Source organism: Cebus imitator, unplaced genomic scaffold (genome assembly GCF_001604975.1).
Source record: "Cebus imitator isolate Cc_AM_T3 unplaced genomic scaffold, Cebus_imitator-1.0 Scaffold156, whole genome shotgun sequence".
In the NCBI taxonomy this organism is placed as follows: Eukaryota; Metazoa; Chordata; class Mammalia; order Primates; family Cebidae; genus Cebus; species Cebus imitator.
In genome coordinates this window covers 1,559,099-1,576,939 of record NW_016107471.1, presented here as the reverse complement: position 1 = coordinate 1,576,939, position 17,841 = coordinate 1,559,099, and the positions used below count along the sequence as shown (strand labels likewise).

Genomic DNA, 17,841 nt, shown 5'->3' with positions numbered 1-17,841 from the left:
CCCAAATGCCTATCGATGATAGACTGGACAGGGAAAATGTGGCACATATACACCATGGAATATTATGCAGCCATCAAAAACGATGAGTTTGGGTCCTTTGTAAGGACATGGATGAACCTGGAAACCATCATTCTCAGCAAACTGACACAAGAGCAGAAAATCAAACACCACATGTTCTCACTCATAGGCAGGTGTTGAACAATGAGAACACATGGACACAGGGAGGGGAGCACTGCACACTGGGGTCTGTTGGAGGGAAAGGGGGGAGGGACGGGGGTGTGGGGAGGCGGGGAGAGATAGCATGGGGAGAAATGCCAGATATAGGTGAAGGGGGTAAGGCAGCAAATCACACTGCCATGTGTGTACCTATGCAACAATATTGCATGTTCTTCACATGTACCCCAAAACCTAAAATGCAATTAAAAAAAGAAAAATTCACAAATACAATGCATACGCTAGTAACTAATAAACAAAGCAAACACAGATCATATGTGCGAAGAATTCATGATAAATATTCTTAAATATATCAAATTTCCCATAAAACCTATACATGATAAACCTCATATTATTCAACTTTGTAATGGAAATGAAATGCTTTTAAATCAAGTATGGCATGAGAAAATCAACAATCAATATCTCCAATGTCTCTAATCTTGACAGTAATTCTACTGAATGCAACATTTATTGATTTATTCAAATTCATTTTACTTAACTATTACATATAGCTACACAGTGCACAAATGTTAGCATAAAACTTCCAAATAAATTAAAATAATTTAGTGGCGTCATTTTTCACAGCTACATATTAATCTATTTCAAAAAATCTTACATGAAAAATACTTCGTCTTATATACTCAAAATGTGGTTCTAAAATATTAATTTGCCTCACTTTAGCCACTCAGTGTCCTTCAATTTAAGTTAGTTAGCTTTATCCTCTACCTGTTATGGAAATTATGTTAGGTCACATGATTTTATAGTTTCATATGTTAATTTTTAAAGGTCAGAAACAGAAAGTTGTTGATGCATTCAGTTGTCCTTACCCTGCTATATAACAGGTACAAGTGTTCATTGTGACCAGTTCTCCTCACCTCACTTGTAAGGACACTTTTATTCTATTCTCTTCCTCCTAAACTTTGCCTCTCTCCTCTGTCTTCTTCCTTTATTCACCAACGATCTTTCTTTATTGTTTCCTACTTAACTGGTCTTGTTGGCCTAGAACTTAAGCCAACAAAAGCAGTCAGTTTTGTCCTTGGGGTGCGCATCTTCATTTTTAGCTATGTTAAATCCACCTCCTGGATAAATCTTCTTCAGACCTTCAAGGAACACCTGTGGAAAGGTTACATATGTATGGGGCACACATTTCTATTTTTATTACATGACCCAACTTCTACATCACTTCCACAGTGAAGCCTTCTCTGAACTACTGTCGCCAGGTTGGTCCGTGCTAAAAATGTAGGAAGCTTTGTTGTTACATTGTCACACTACATTCAATAGCTTTTGTGTATTTCTCACTGGGCAAACTATAAACTCCTTAAATTCAAGAATCATGTTTTACTTCATCTTTATGACCCCACTGTCTAATCCAATAAATAATACATAATAAGCATTTAGTATGTGTCTTAGGAATACATCACTGAAGAAGCCTTTGTTCTTAATCTCTAGCGTGCCACCTACGAGACTTCATTTTCTGCAATTATTTATTTCCCTGGAACAGGTTACAATTATTTACATGTAAGATCTGATATTTATTTTACCTGTGAAATGAAAGAGTATTTGTGGCAGGAACTCCTAGCTCCCCATCAAGATCCCTCCACCTACACTACTTTTTCCAGCCTTCCTAGCAGCTGATGGGCAAATGGGATGTGTGTGGAAGGCATATATGATATTTCTCTGTGTGGATATTTAAATAGCATGCCCATTCCTCTACATCCTCTTCCACTTTCCCAAGAGTTGAGTCATACATGTCTTTGACTCAGCTTCAATGATCCAGATGAAAGCAATGAGCTAGAAGATGAAGGTGCAATAAGATTTAATAATCCTGGGTCATGTTAAACTAAACCTCATCATCTTTAGATTATTATGTAAGAGAAATACATTTTTCAAAAAATTTAAGCCACTATATTACTGTACATCCTTATTTTAGCAGCTTAGCCTTTGACCAAACATTTAAAAATTTAGGTGAATGGGGAATAGTGTATCAATTATTAAGTAAATGTTTAATGATGAAAATCATCTTTAAAGTATATGTGTGTGTGTAAAAGAAAGAGAACTAAAGTACAACAACAGATAATCTTCTTTTCCTAGAATTCTAGTTGAAAATTATACAGAAACAATTTCCTAGAATGGTCACAAAAGACCTGAAAGCATGGAAGGGAAGCAGGGCATTTACAGGTAATGGCTGTAAAATAGGCTCAATCAGATGTCTTTCAAACACACTGGATGTAACCAGGGATCCAAGACCAGGCACATATGCAGAATAGCTTCCAGAATCTCATGGCGCAGACTATCTATCCCATCCCTTCATTTCCCACATGCAAATAAATACTGCTGTTCTAAGGGGATTTAAGTTATGGGGTGCCTATTCTTTTGTCATCTCCCTGTTTCCAATCTTACTCACTACAGTCACTTCATCTTCAGAGATGCCAAAGTGATTTCTTTGACAATATGGACCTTCCCATCATCCTTAGAATCAGATACAGTCTGACCATGCCCTGCAAGGTTCTACGTGATCCGACTCCTGGATACTACCCTAACCTCACTTTCTACCATTCTCTTCTCATCATCAGTCTCCTGTAATTCTCAAACTTCTGGAGGCTCACACCTATAATTCCAACACTTTGGGAGGCTGAGGCAGAAGGCTTGCTTGAGCCCAGGAGTTTGAGACCAGCCTGAAATACAGCGAGATATCATCTCTGCAAACATAAAATAAAATGAAATAAAATAAAAGACAAATGACCATTAAGCACAGGATAAGAAATTCAACTTCATTTGTCATTAGGGGAAAATAATTTAAATCACAATGCAATACCATTACACATTCACCATAAAGGGCAAAACTGGAAAGGTCTGTAACTGTCAACACCAATGACAGCTGGCATTCTCATACACTGCAGATAGGAATATAAATTAGTGCAACAACTCTGGAAAACTGTTTGGCACTATCTACTCATGTCCAATGTGTGCATAGCCTATGAACAATTCATCTTACTCCTAAGCACATGACCAACACAAATGCATAAATATCGGCAATGAAATTTGCCTACAAACATATTCATAGCAACATTATTTATAATAGCCCCAAACCAGACATTACCCAAATAACCAAACTACAACCTCTTGCAATGAAATGAGTGAAACTCAACAGAAAGTTGAGTGAAAAAATCCAGACACAAAAGAGTACACTGTATTATTCAATTTGTATAAAGCTCAAAAGCAGGTAAACCTTCAAATGTCTGAATAGCAATCATGTGGGGGCTAAGAAATGACTAAACAGCGACATAACAAGGGCTTCTAGGGGCCTGGAAATACTCTGCTTATCTGCTTATATGGATTTATTCTGTTTGTGAAAATCTAACAAAATTTATTTTTGTGATCTGTTCTCCTATATGAACGTATATATTAGTAAAAGTTCAAAAAATTTCATCCTAGGAAAAAAATGCATGAACGACTACAACTTCTATCTCATACTAGCATCATTCTCCTATTTACCAAGCATGGAAAGGTAATTTATCTTACAGAGATACACTTTTTAGTGGCACTGGCTATACTATAAATGAAGTTTTTATTGTTTATTTAGGAAATTTAAGGCACGAAAACAAAGAATGCAAGCTGCTGCATCCTTTCCCCTGAACAAAACAACCATCGACAGGGCTGAATTTCTGCATGTCCTGGTTTTTGTGTCGTAAGTGTTTTCTTAAGGCAATACTGATATGACAGATGAAGAAATGTCAGATTATCTTACTCTGACATATGTCTGAGTAGATGGAATACAGACTTTGAAGAAAATATCCCAGAGGACAGGGGTTGGGAGAATGAATTATCATGGGACATGGCCCTTGATTTCAGACTAATTTTCTCCTTAAATTATTTGACCTTTATAATTACAACTACTGCCATAATTATATTTCAAAAAGTTACCTTTAGTTAAGATAATAGGCACTTACAGTTTGAATTAAATCAGGAAAATTTAGTACACAATTGGTTTTGTCAATTTTCCCAGTATACATGTATTCATGAAAATTGCTCAAGTGCCCTTCAGGGGTCACGTTCTTATTTAGTGAATACATAAAAATTCTTAATTGTTGAAATAAAAAATAGAGCACACTTACCACACACAGAAGTAAATTCAAAACAAAATTAGTGTTCAAAATAAATATGGTGATACTTTAAAATGACTTGTGCTCTCTTTCTCTCTCTCCATATATATATATATATATATATATATATGATATATATCATATATATATATCATATACATATATATATGATATACATACACATATAAATAGACTCTCACACATAACTTATTTCACTGAGGCTTAACATGGCAACAACTAACTTGAAAAGAGCTAACAAGAGCAAGGATACAATGAAAACATACATGTCTTCCAGAATGCAGATCTTCTGAGTTATAAGTGTGGGAAATCCAAGCAGGATGCATTCATCTTGAACTAGCAAGCTGAATGTAAATAAGTTAAAATCCTTCACAGATAGAATTGGAATTTACTTGGAAAGTAGCCAATTCCATTACTAATATAATTTAAATCTAAGACGTGTCTGCAATAAACGAAGGTAGATTCACTTAGAAATTTCAAAAAGTATTTCATTTATTCATTCTTTCATTGGATCATTCTTTATTCAACAACTATTCACTACATGTAAGGGACTGTTCTGCAAATAAAAAGTCACTGCCCTTATGGAACTTACATTCTAGAAGAGAAAATGACACTAAAGAAGGCAGATAAATAAAATATAAAGAATGATACTGAGTAATCAATGTTAAATTTAAAAAGAAAGTGAAAAAATAAATTTATGAAGTGGTGTGGAAAGGAACATTTATATTTAATATGGCCAGAAAATATCTCACTGAGAACAGAACATTCAGGTAACATAGACCATAAGATATCTGGAGGAAAAAATATTTCAAGCAGAGGGTAGACAATCAGGATAATTTTAGGCATTGATTCTTCCAGAAATCTCCCTAGATTCTATTTACCTGTGGTTAACTTGGCTGCCTTGACATGTGTTCCTACAGAATATAATATTAAGCCCTATCATGACCCTTATTCGGTTATATTGAGATTGCCTGTTTGCATGTTTTTTTTTTTTTATCTCCTTGACAATAAGAAACGGGTTCATTTATTTTGTATATCTTATTTCTATCAGGATTTGGCATACAAAACAAATATTTATTGAATGAATGATGGATCTTGAACTATGTCCAAATCTCTGTACAAAATCCTTAATAAAGGGATATTTAAAATAGTCTCAGATCTATAGAAAAGATGATAGTTGTAGAAAACCTCTGCTTCTAAATAATTCTTTAAAATTTTCAAATCTTCCATGTTACTAAGACAAGGTAGCCTAAAATGTGTTGGCTCACTAATAAGAAACACAAACTAACTTAATCAAGTATTATCTAGTCAGAAACTTGCGGTAGAAATGAAACATGGGAGAGTAAAACAAGTAACGTACAAAGGCACTTCTCTATGTTTGTTCTCAATGCATTAACCCATTAAAGCTTTCTTTCTCTGTCTTCTCTACCTAGTAAAATAAAGGCCACAGGGAATCAGAAGCAGGTAATCAAAGCAGCACACAATGCTTCTCTCTCTTTCCTAACAGTTCTTCCTTTAGTACCTTAGAGAAGAAAAGCCTGGGGAATTAGAGGCTGTCAGCAGGTGAGAAAAACAATCCTTTTATGTATTTTGATGTCAGGCTAAACTGAAACCAGGGAACCAGCACAAACACTGAAAGGATTTGAAAGTCCACACTCAATATTAGAAAATCAAGATGACTTAGCAGAAAAGCTTCTAAGCAAAACATAAATGTATAATTGTCATATACACTTATGTAATTAATTGAAAACCAACAGAAAATGAGAATGGCAACAACTTGTCTTATGTTTCCCTAAAGCTTTCTCCTTGACTCAGATGTTTATGTATTAACTTCAATATGTGAATATAGGTACTATTTTTACAATATGTAAATAAACTTACATGTTTGTATACTAATAAAAATTTGCCAGTATAGTCACGAGAATGCAGCAATATGCCAAAATCACAGACACAATTTTTAATCATAGATTAAACCTCTTCTAAAAGCTGAAAATGCAATCCTAAAACAAAACATAGATTTTAATAGGTTTTCAGGAAATCAACATTATCTCTTATAATAGAACATAGCCTCGTAAGAATAACAAGCTCATTTGGTAACAGAGGGCCTTTCTTACTCCCAATGTGAGATCTGTCTCTGAATACTTACACAAAAATAGTTTTCAGTTACAGACTGAAAAAAAATACCAAACAACATATTTGCAGCATTATTATTTTTTGTCTTGCACTGCCCAGCAGTTGAACTCCATTCTTACTAGACCGAAATTCCCCTTGTTTGCATCCTAGAGGGAGACAGGGCCCCAGTTTTGGGGTACATGTGAAGAACATGCAAGATTGTTGCATAGGTACACACCTGGCAGTGTGATTTGCTGCCTTACCCCCTTCACCTATATCTGGCATTTCTCCCCGTGCTATCTCTCCCCAACTCTCCACCCCCCACTGTCCCTCCCCTATTTCCCCCCAACAGAACCCAGTGTGTGATGCTCCCCTCCCTGTGTCCATGCGTTGTCATTGTTCAACACCCGCCTATGAGTGAGAACATGCGGTGTTTGATTTTCTGTTCTTGTGTCAGTTTGCTGAGAATGATGGTTTCCAGATTCATCCATGTCCCTACAAAGGACACGAACTCATCGTTTTTGGCTGCATAATATTCCATGGTGTATATGTGCCACATCTTCCCTGTCCAGTCTATCATCAATAGGCATTTGGGTTGGTTCCAGGTCTTTGCTATTGTAAACAGTGCTGCAATGAAAACTCGTGTGCATGTGTCCTTATAGTAGAATGATTTATCATCCTTTGGATATATACCCAGTAATGGGATTACTGGGTCAAATGGAATTTCTATTTCTAGGTCCTTAAGGAATCACCACACTGTTCCACAATGGTTGAACTAATTTACACTCCCACCAACAGTGTAAAAGTGTTCCTATTTCTCCACATCCTCTCCAGCATCTGTTGTCTCCAGATTTTTTAATGATCGCCATTCTAACTGGTGTGAGATGGTATCTCAATGTAGTTTTGATTTGCATTTCTCTAATGACCGGTGATGATGAGCATTTTTTCATATGTTTGTTGGTCTCATGTATGTCTTCTTTTGTAAAGTGTCTGTTCATATCCTTCACCCACTTTTGAATGGGCTTGTTTGCTTTTTTCTAGTAGATCTGTTTTAGCTCTTTGTAAATTCTGGATATCAGCCCTTTGTCAGAGGGATAAACTGCAAAAACTTTTTCCCATTCTGTTGGTTGCCGATTCACTCTAATGACTGTTTCTTTTGCTGTGCAGAAGCTGTGGAGTTTGATTAGATCCCATTTGTCTATTTTGGCTTTTGTTGCCAATGCTTTTGGTGTTTTGGTCATGAAGTCCTTGCCTATGCCTATGTCCTGAATTGTTTTGCCTAGATTTTCTTTTAGGGTTTTTATGGTGTTAGGTCTTATGTTTAAGTCTTTAATCCATCTGGAGTTAATTTTAGTGTAAGGTGTCAGGAAGGGGTCCAGTTTCTGCTTTCTGCACATGGCTAGCCAGTTTTTCCAACACCATTTATTGAACAGGGAATCCTTTCCCCATTGCTTGTTTTTGTCAGGTTTGTCAAAGATCAGGTGGTCGTAGATATGTTGCGCTGTTTCTGAGGCCTCTGTTCTGTTCCATTGGTCTATATCTCTGTTTTGGTACCACTACCATGCTGTTTTGATTACTGTAGCCTTGTAGTATAGTTTGAAGTCCGGTAATGTGATGCCTCCTGCTTTGTTCTTTGTGCTTAGAATTTACTTGGCTATGTGGGCTCTCTTTTGGTTCCATATGAAGTTTAAGGTGGTTTTTTTCCAGTTCTGTGAAGAAGGTCATTGGTAGCTTGATGGGGATAGCATTGAATCTGTAAATTACTTTGGGCAGTATGGCCATTTTCACGATATTGATTCTTCCTAACCAAGAACATGGCATGTTTCTCCATCTGTTTGTGTCCTCTCTTATTTTGTTGAGCAGTGGTTTGTAGTTCTCCTTGAAGAAGTCCTTTATGTTCCTTGTTAGTTGTATTCCTAGGTATTTTATTCTTTGTAGCAATTGTGAATGGCAGTTCGTTCTTGATTTGGCCCTCTTTAAGACTGTTATTGGTGTATAGGAATGCTTGTGATATCTGCACATTGATTTTGTATCCTGAGACTTTGCTGAGGTTGCTTACCAGTTACAGAAGATTTTGGGCTGAGACGATGGAGTCTTCTAGATATACAATCATGTCGTCTGCAAATAGAGACAATTTGACTTCATCCTTCCCTATTTGAATACCCTTTATTTCTTTTTCTTGCCTGAATGCTCTGGCTTGACTAGTTGTTTAGGCAACTCACCTAAGTTTGGCCAACTAGGTGCTATATGGTAGATGCCCTGACAGTGATGACTTGACTTGACCATACCCTGAGAAAGACCCTGTATGGCAGTCACACCTGAACGTGCTCAGAGTTCTGAGCTAAAGAATACAAATCCAGAAGTGGCCAATCCACAAATCCATTCCTTATTTTTGAGGAATATCTCAGCTCTATCCAGTCCAGGATCAAGGCCCTTTGTTTTAGGTTCCGTGAAAGTTGCCAGGTGGAGACTGTCACAGCAATCATGCTAAGTGAAGATGCTATAGGAACTGCATGCTTGGCCGGGCATGGTGGCTCACGTTTGTAATCCTAGCACTTTGGGAGGCCAAGGTGGGTGGATCACCGGAGGTCAGGAGTTCAAGACCAGCCTGGCCATCATGGTGAAACCCCATCTTAAAAAAAAAAAAAAAAAAAAAGAAAAGAAAGAAAGAAACTGCATGCTTTTGGCAAGTTGTGCTGTTCTTCTGCCCAGCCTGCCACCAGTGGACTTTCCCCTGTATGTAAGGCCCGAGTAAAACTCCATGTCTTGTATGCTGGCTCTGGGTCTCTTCTTTGACCTCTTGAACCTGGTGCCAACCCCACTGGAGTCCATAGGAGGTCAGCACAATGGATTTTCCTACTCTGTCTTTCAACCTAGAAGATTGACTCAAGGCAGTGAGTCAAGTTACTGGACAATTTGTGGGTTCTTCTTAACTCCTCATCACTGCTCTTTCTCCCTTAGGGTGTACCATTTTTCTAAGCCTTGCTCTTCAGTATTCCTTTTTTGTAAGTTCGTTTTTTATGTTTAAATCAGCTGACGTTGGAATTTGTTGCTACAACCAGGCTGATAACCACTAAGCAAGCTGGTGTAAGCTTTTCTCTCTTATTTGCAGGAACTCAGGACTGGAAAGGTAATGGTTTTGTCTGAGTGCCTTTCTTGAAATTTCTTGCAAGTCAAAATAACAACTTATTGATGCAAATGAATATAATTTCAAAGAGTCAGGGAGAGTTGATGAAACTTTCTAAAAATGGAATGGAACCCTTAAATGGGTTCAAAAAGCAAAAGGAGAGAATGCAATTTTAAAAGCCTTCATTTCAAAGCAAATGCTTCCAAACCCTAGCATGACAGACTCTGCTCAACTTCTGCTTCTCAACCAGTGGCAAACTTGCCACTCAGCAGACATTAGCAGTGAGTGCAGACACTGCAACTCAGGGAGGTGGGGGTGTGTTATCAGCATCAAGGAGGCAGAGATACTACTAAATATCGTGCCATGTACATGGCAACACCCATGACAAAATATTTTCTGATCCAAAATATCGATAGTGCCAAAGTTGAGAAACCCTGCCTTACACCATTACCTCTCTTTAAATCATATATAAGTAAAGTTCCACAGTTTGAATAACTTTCCCACAGTTCACAATTCCCAAATACTTTTTATAATTACTTCTGAAACCTTATTTCTACCCTAATGTTAATAAAAGAGAAAAATAACTCATGTCTTAATGTCACGGTCCACCTAAGAACTACACAAATGGGAAAGAATTCAAAAGAGCAAATAAGCCAAAGGAATGAAATATATTCAAAGAACATATACAAAGGCCTGGGAGTGTCTAAAGGAGAACATCCAGGGTGAAAAAAAGGGTTGTGTCCATGGCCAAGAATTTTGGAAAATGAAGCTTGGAAGGAATGCTATGACCAGATTCCAAAGCATCTTAGACACCACAGCAATCTGGATTTTACTCTCTGGATAACAGCATTTTTTAAGAAATACATTTTTAAGTGTCATAGAGAGAAACATGTTGTTTCTTAGGAAGAACACTCTGGTGGTCATCTAACATGAGCAGAGTCTGGTGACAGGGAAGACAGGGGACTCTTTCAAAAATACAAGATCTGGAGAGGAGCTAAAGGTGATGGTAATGTGAATGAAGAGCCAAGATCAGGGGAAGATTGACACATTCTCAGAATTTTCCATTCTCTCCCTATAAAATCAGCATCATTTAGCACTGTAAAACATAAACTGAAGGCTATAAAAACTGTCTACATGAGTTAACACCCCTGTATTCATTTCCAGTGCATATCAAAAGAGAAACATGGCAACATATTTCAATGCATTAAGAAAATTCAAGGCTCTACAATGAGAATGTATGCTATTTGATTTCTATATGACTTCCAATATATATAAAAGTTTATGATATTACCTGCTCCAGAACTTCTTTATAGGTAAACGCCGCTTTAGTGTTTGTAACAGGACTGTCATAGATGATGGCAATCTTATCCCCTTTACCATTTTCAATGTGACGATCAATGGCATTGTAACAAATGTTAAGCATTCCTTCCACAAACCTGAAAAATAATTGAAAAGTAAAAATGAATGATTGCTTTGAAAATATATTGTCACTTAACTAAGTTATATTTCTTGTTTGGTAGAGCTGGCCTTAAAACAATGTTTCCTGGTGCATTCTATGTCAGGTAATGACATCTGTAAGCTAGATATTTAAGATGGCACACAGTGTACTTTTTTATTTTAATAAATATGTATTTTGATGTCTCATATATATACATCTCACACTTCCAGCTGATGACTTTGTGGATTTTATTGCTTAGAATAAAACTAGAGTAGACATCACAAAAGTCGCCCTTTTTACCCAGATGAAATAAATTGTATGTAAGTGTAGTGAGAGGCACTGGGGATTGTGAAAGGGCAAATGGCAGATGTCTGAAGTTTTGGTGCCTGCTGCAAATAGAACAACTTACTGAAAAATTCTTTTCTTCTCTGAAAGAGCTATATGTATTTTTTATTTCAGTTAAATGTGATGCCTTCAATTTCACAAAGAATAGATAATCTTTCTGCACATTTGAAATGCTTCATAATTTGAACAAAGAAGGGACATTCATATAAAATATTTTTATAAACCTTTGCAATTCGGTGCTCTTCATCTCTTAATTGATCAGTGTTTTCCTTTGAAAACACAGACATCATGTAGATACATGGAATAACTGTTTAAGGAAATATAACTCACTTTTCCAAAAGAAAAAGCTTTACATACACCACGTTTTTAGTAAAATGGGGATTAGAATAAAATATGCAAGTATAGTAATGGTCCATTTCTTCCAAAGTCAGACTACCAAATACTGTAACAATGCAAAATAACAGTATAGTATATTGAAGCAAGAAGAAAAGATCTTTTTAAATAGCTGAGTATCACTTTCAGGTATTTACTTAAAGAGCCCTGTGTGAAATGAAGCAGTGGATTAAAGGTAGCTATAGAGATAGTGGCAGCACTAAAAAATAATAGCCACAGAAAGCAGCAGGAGGAAGAATAATTTAATCAGGGTCAAATGGTCCTATGTATTTCAATAATAGCGAATTTGACTACCTACAGCTAGCACAGAAGTAATTAATATCATGATTCTGATTTCCTATGTGATTGATCTCATGTTTGTTCAAAAACAGTACCTCTTCCCAATGCCCTACTTTTAGTAAAAGTATTTTGTCTCTTCCCCTTGACCCTTCCTCCGTGAGTGGAAACTATGTCTCTTGATTTGGGGCTCATTCATGTACTTGCTTTGGCTCATGCAAAGTCAGCAGACATGATGTAAGCAGAGGCTAGCTCTTCTGCACCACTACCTTCTCCAGGAACAGCCTCCCAGGGTATAACTCCTCCCTCCTCAACATGGCACCAAGAATGAACATCTGCAGGTGGAAACAGAGGCCAAAAGCAGCAGGGAGCCCACCTCAGCTAGATTCATGTATTCAAGCAATGCTCCCAAACACCCCCAACTTAGATCAGCTGATGCCTTGACAACCAGCAGATACATGGAAATAAACTCCAAATAGTTTGTGCTACAGAGATTTTTCTGGTTCCTGGTTATACAGTATAATTGTAGCCATCAGTATCTAACACACTAAAAGGTAAAGTTGTCATTCTGTGGTAGAAATAAGGAAAGATGTTTTATAGAATTTCCCACGAAATCTGTGTCTTTCTTCCTGAAAAAAAAAAAAAAAAAAAACATTTCTGACAGGGGAACTATTTACTTGCTAGAATACTTCTTGATAACATCATTCTCTTTTCCTTTATGACTTCTACTATTCTTTGTGATCAATATTCAATTATGTTCATGATATTTTACCCAAAAAAGGGGCTTCCCTCAATTCTACAGAATTCACTTTGTCATTTATTTGCATTATTCTTCTACTTCTTTGCTGGTTCTTTTTCAGTATGTTTGTGGAATCTTGTTTTCTTCATCTTTTATTGGCTGTGATATCTCACGTTCCATATGCATCCCTTTGCTCACACAACAGTTTCTCCATGGGTGAAGTCTATACTCTTCTGGTTTCAACTTCCACCTTTATCTCCAACCCTAACCTTCTTTTCTGAGCTCCATACCTTATAGCTGAGAGTCTGACGGACATCTTTACTTAAAAAGAGTAACATGCCTAATACTATACTCATTTCACCCCACTTCCACCTCCAAAGCCCCATCCCAACTACAAACCTGCTCCTCCTCCTGTTTTCTATATTTCAAGGAAATATGTTGCATCCAGCGGCCTGAATTAGAAACTCCAAAGTCAGATTTGTACTATCACTCTCCATATTCATTTATATGTAATGTCACATCTGCCTTTATTGTCTCTATAATGGTTTGGTTCTCTCATTGATTACAATGACTACATCCTAATTAATCTCCCTGTTTTAGACTTGACCCCATTCACTCAAGCCATTTCCCTATGCTGCTATAATGGCTTTGCTCAATGTCAATATTAATATGTCCATGAAAGTATTTCAAACGGTGCTCAAAATCATTTAATATGTTTCTATAAAGTTCAATATAGAAACTATATATTTCTGGATTAGTGGTCCCCAACCTTTTTGGCATCAGGGATTGGTTTTATGAAGGACAATTTTTCCATGGACCGGGGTGGGAAAAGGGGATGGTTTCAGGATGATTCAAGTGCATCAAATCTATTGTGCACTTTATTTCTATTATTACTACATTGTAACATATAATGAAATAATTACACAGCTCACTATTATATAGAATCAATGGGAGCCCTGAGCTTGTTTTCCTGTAACTAGACAGTTCCATCTTGGGTTGATGGAAAACAGTGACACATCATCAGGCATTAGCTACTCATAAGGAGCATGCAACCTAAATCCCTCACATGTGCAGTTCACAATAGAGCTTGCACTCCTATGAGAATTTAACGCCACCCCTGATCTGACAGGAGTTGGAGCTCAGGCAGTAATCTGAGCAATGGGGAGCAGCTATAAATACAGATGAAGCTTTGCCCACTCTCCTGCCGCTCAGCTCCTGCTGTGTGGCCCAGTTCCTAACCAGCAATGGACTGATACCAGTCCATGACCCTAGGGTTGCTGACCCCTGCTCTAGACAACATTCGAAACCCATTGATCTACTTTGTTTCATTTCCAGTCATCCAACTTCACAACTCCAGGTGTACTGAATTACAAAGTTTGCAGTTCCTTGAATTCAGTCAGCTTCTAGTTCTGTGGCTGTCCTTCACTTGACCACCACCCTCCCCAAGCAGTTCGAAAGCCCAGTGTAGGTATCTCCACCATAATAGTTTTCACATTGCTTAACTTACAATATTGCTCCACTTTGATGTTTGCTTCATTACACTGTAATCTACTGGAATGCGGAGAGAATGTCATATTCTTCTTGTAGTCTTTAAGACTCAAGACCTAAAGATATACAATGTCCTAGGTTTTTTACTGTATTTATCAGGATGAGTAGGAAGTATATTTTCTCTGTCTTGTCTTGAAACCAGATGTCTCTAAATAACATTTATCAAACTTTTACTTTAGTCCAAGACTTCATATCATGTTTGTTAACAAATTTAATTTTTAAAAACCTTTCCCTATGAAGTAGATATTATTAACCCCATTTTACATACAAGGAAACTCATAACAGCAACTGGCTCATGGCAGTCTGATTACAGAACCAAGCCCTTAAACAAACAACACTACTTCTATAAGCAATACTCAAACTTAGATGCTTTTTCAATTGTTTGCAATTTGAGTAGTTTAATATTGAAAGTATTAACACCCTAGATTTTTTTAAGAGTACCTTTAGACAGTTTTTTTTAAAAAAATAAGAGTACTTATGGAGGAAGCAATATGATGATCCAAATAGGGGAAGAATCTGCAGGCAATGTTACACAGAAACAGAACTGATGCAGGAAATAGCAAATCGGCACAGTCAAGAGGCAGTTACAGGTAATGAATCTACCAATATCAATTGGCTAAGTTAGAGATTGCTTACTGTGGCTGACTAGACCAAGTGACCTGCAGGAAGCCTCCCAGCTCAAAGATTTGATATTCTACTATGACAAGTTTCTTATTTCATTTTAAATCAAATCATTTCAGTAAAGGTCAATTGAATGCCTTCTATGTGCAGTCTCTCCACCCTTCCCCTAAATTCATGGGCAGGTTTTAAGTGGTTTGTCTCCCCAGATTATAAAAGTAACTAATGCTCACTGTAAAAGTACTAAAAAATATACTTTGGAGCTTTCTTCTTTCTATATACAAACATTATGTAGTTTAATAGTTTGCCTCTGTGTTGAGGATTGCATTATGTGTTTCTTCCAAGGGCCTGAGGAATTCTCAAAAATTATGGTAATGATGGCATAATATTCCATTCAATGGCTGTTCAATAATAAAATTAATCCTGTGTTGTTACTAATTGCCTTTTACAACATTGTCATTATTTTAAACGATCCTAGGATGATGTCTTTTGCAGACAAATATTGGCCACACTGTTTTCTAATTACATTTGCAGGCTAGGTTCCCACAAACACATGCGTGCACATTAAAATTGAATAATCAAATTGCTTTCTGGAAATACTGAATTAATCTATATTATCATCAGCACTCCCTAAATCTAACATCTAACTCCTCTCAACACAAATTACTCTCAATCTTCTCCAGTTTTTTGTTTTTTGTTTTGTTTTTTAGATGGAGTGTTGTTCTGTTACCCAGGCTAGAGTGCAGGCATGCAATTGTGGCTCACTGCAACCTCTACCTCCTGGGTTCAAGTGATTCTCCTGCCTCTGCCTCCTAAGTAGGTGGAACTACAGGCACGTGGCCACCACGCCCAGCAATTTTTTTTTTTTTTTTTAGAGATGGGGTTTCACCATGTTGGCCAGGATGGTCTCGATTTTTTGAGCTTGTGATCTGCCCGCCTTGGCTTCCCCAAATGCTGGGATTACAGATGTGAGCCACCATGCCTGGCCAATGTTCTTCAATTTGAAAAGTGAAACATAGTTTTAATTTTGGTTTCTTTGGTTACTAGTATTAAGCCACACATACCCTCCCCTACTTAACCTCCCCACACCCTCACCCACACCTAGGCACATGCACACATATCGCATAAACTTTTCTGGGCCTAGAGTGTAACTTTTTGAGCTAGGAGGTGTTTCTCCATAAAGGATCTTTTAGAAGATTTAACACTTGTGGAACAAGAATCTATGGCTTCTGGGAAGTCTAGAAATCCTACTCTCATCCCCTCTTCTTCTTCAAACAATCATAGAAAGAGGATTTTAGTAATCAAAACTTCCGTTAACTGAGAAGTGAAAAAGGATCTTTATTCAGATTCTGAAATGTACTTCACTCAACTACCTGTATTTTGACACTCAGATGAGTGCCTGTAAGTGTGCGTATATATATGCAAATGTGTGTGTGTGTTTGTGTGTGCGTGCATAAAATAGAAGAGAACATAAAGCCAGGGTACCGGGAGAGCATATTTTCTACATATTTAATGAGGAAAAGACATATTTGCAATATTTAAAGAGTTTCTCTTAGTTAATAAGGAAAAACTAAAAAATCCAATTGGCAAACAATTTCAACATGATATCCACTGATGAAAACAAAATAAAAATGACAAGTAAAAATAGAAAAAGATGTTCAACCTACTAGTCAAGAAAATGAACATTAAAAGATATCACTTGCCCCTCTGAATTGATATAAAAAAATCATACATAGTTACAGTGAGAGTGAAGAGAAAACAGCATTCTTGTATAAAGTTGGTGAGCAAATAAATTTGTTCAGCAATTTAGGAGGGTTCATAATCAGTATCAAGAGTTTAAATACATATTTTGCATCATTAAAAGGAATGCAATATGTATGTGATATATACATATGAAACGATGTTCAAAATTAGCTTTTTACACAGCCAGAGTAAGTTGCTTCTGTGTTTATCTATGTTTTGTATTATGCAAATGCACAAGGAATATTTAAAAATGCATTAAAAATAGGGGATGGGGAGTTGGGGAGAAATAGCATGGGGAGAAATACCAGATATAGGTGAAGGGGAGGAAGGCAGCAAATCACACTGCCATGTGTGTACCTATGCAACAATCTTGCATGTTCTTCACATGTACCTCAAAACCTAAAATACAATAAATTAAAAAATGCATTAAAAATAATAGTGGTAAATTCTGGGTAAGAGAAAAATTGCAGACCAGTAATAGAAAACGGATAGTCTATATTTTTATACAATAAAACTGTGTTATTTGAGCATGTATTTACATACTGAATGGGGGATTTAAATATTTTTAAATTAAAAAATATAAATTTTAATGGTCTAGCTTGCTTTGCTTTTGGTTAAGCTAACTCATCAACTTAATCAGCATAACTACCATCAAATAAAAAATTTAAGTAAAAACATAACTTAAAATTTTTCTTCTGGTAAAAAGAAGAATTTCTTCCACTTTTAACAACATCTAAACTCAGTTTTATGAAACTAAAATCTGAGGCATAAAATTTTGCTTCTGCCTTTTATTTTCTCAACACAATCAACCTCAAACACCTGAAAAGTCAATAATAAATGGCTACATGGAACCTTCAGATCACAAAGAGAGATATGCTATCAATCATCATTCCTGCTGTCCACCATGATTTTGGTTGCCTTCCTTCCAGGCATTTGTAAGATTGAACTTTCCTACCTACTTGAAATGAGGCATGGCCATGTCGCTTTCTGTGGCCCAGGGCCTCATAAGATAAGCAATGTAAGCAAAGTAGTCTCCAAGAGCCAGTGGGTGCTTACCAAGTATCCTTCTCCCTGCCTCCCTGGCACAAAGGCCAATGACATCCCAAATGTTCACTGTATGTCAGCCTATATCTCTGGGCGAGGATAGATGACGTGGAGCATATCTTCC

General features: G+C 36.8%; 1 protein-coding gene across 1 annotated transcript in view; it reads right to left on the bottom strand.

Moving 5' to 3' along the window:
* Positions 1–17,841, bottom strand: part of ACSS3 (acyl-CoA synthetase short chain family member 3) — a 163,452-nt gene that overhangs the window by 123,704 nt on the left and 21,907 nt on the right. Inside the window, exon 2 of the mRNA XM_017543504.2 lies at positions 10,865–11,009. Within this exon, the coding sequence (XP_017398993.1) occupies positions 10,865–11,009 (145 nt within the window). The remainder of the gene's footprint in view (positions 1–10,864; positions 11,010–17,841) is intronic.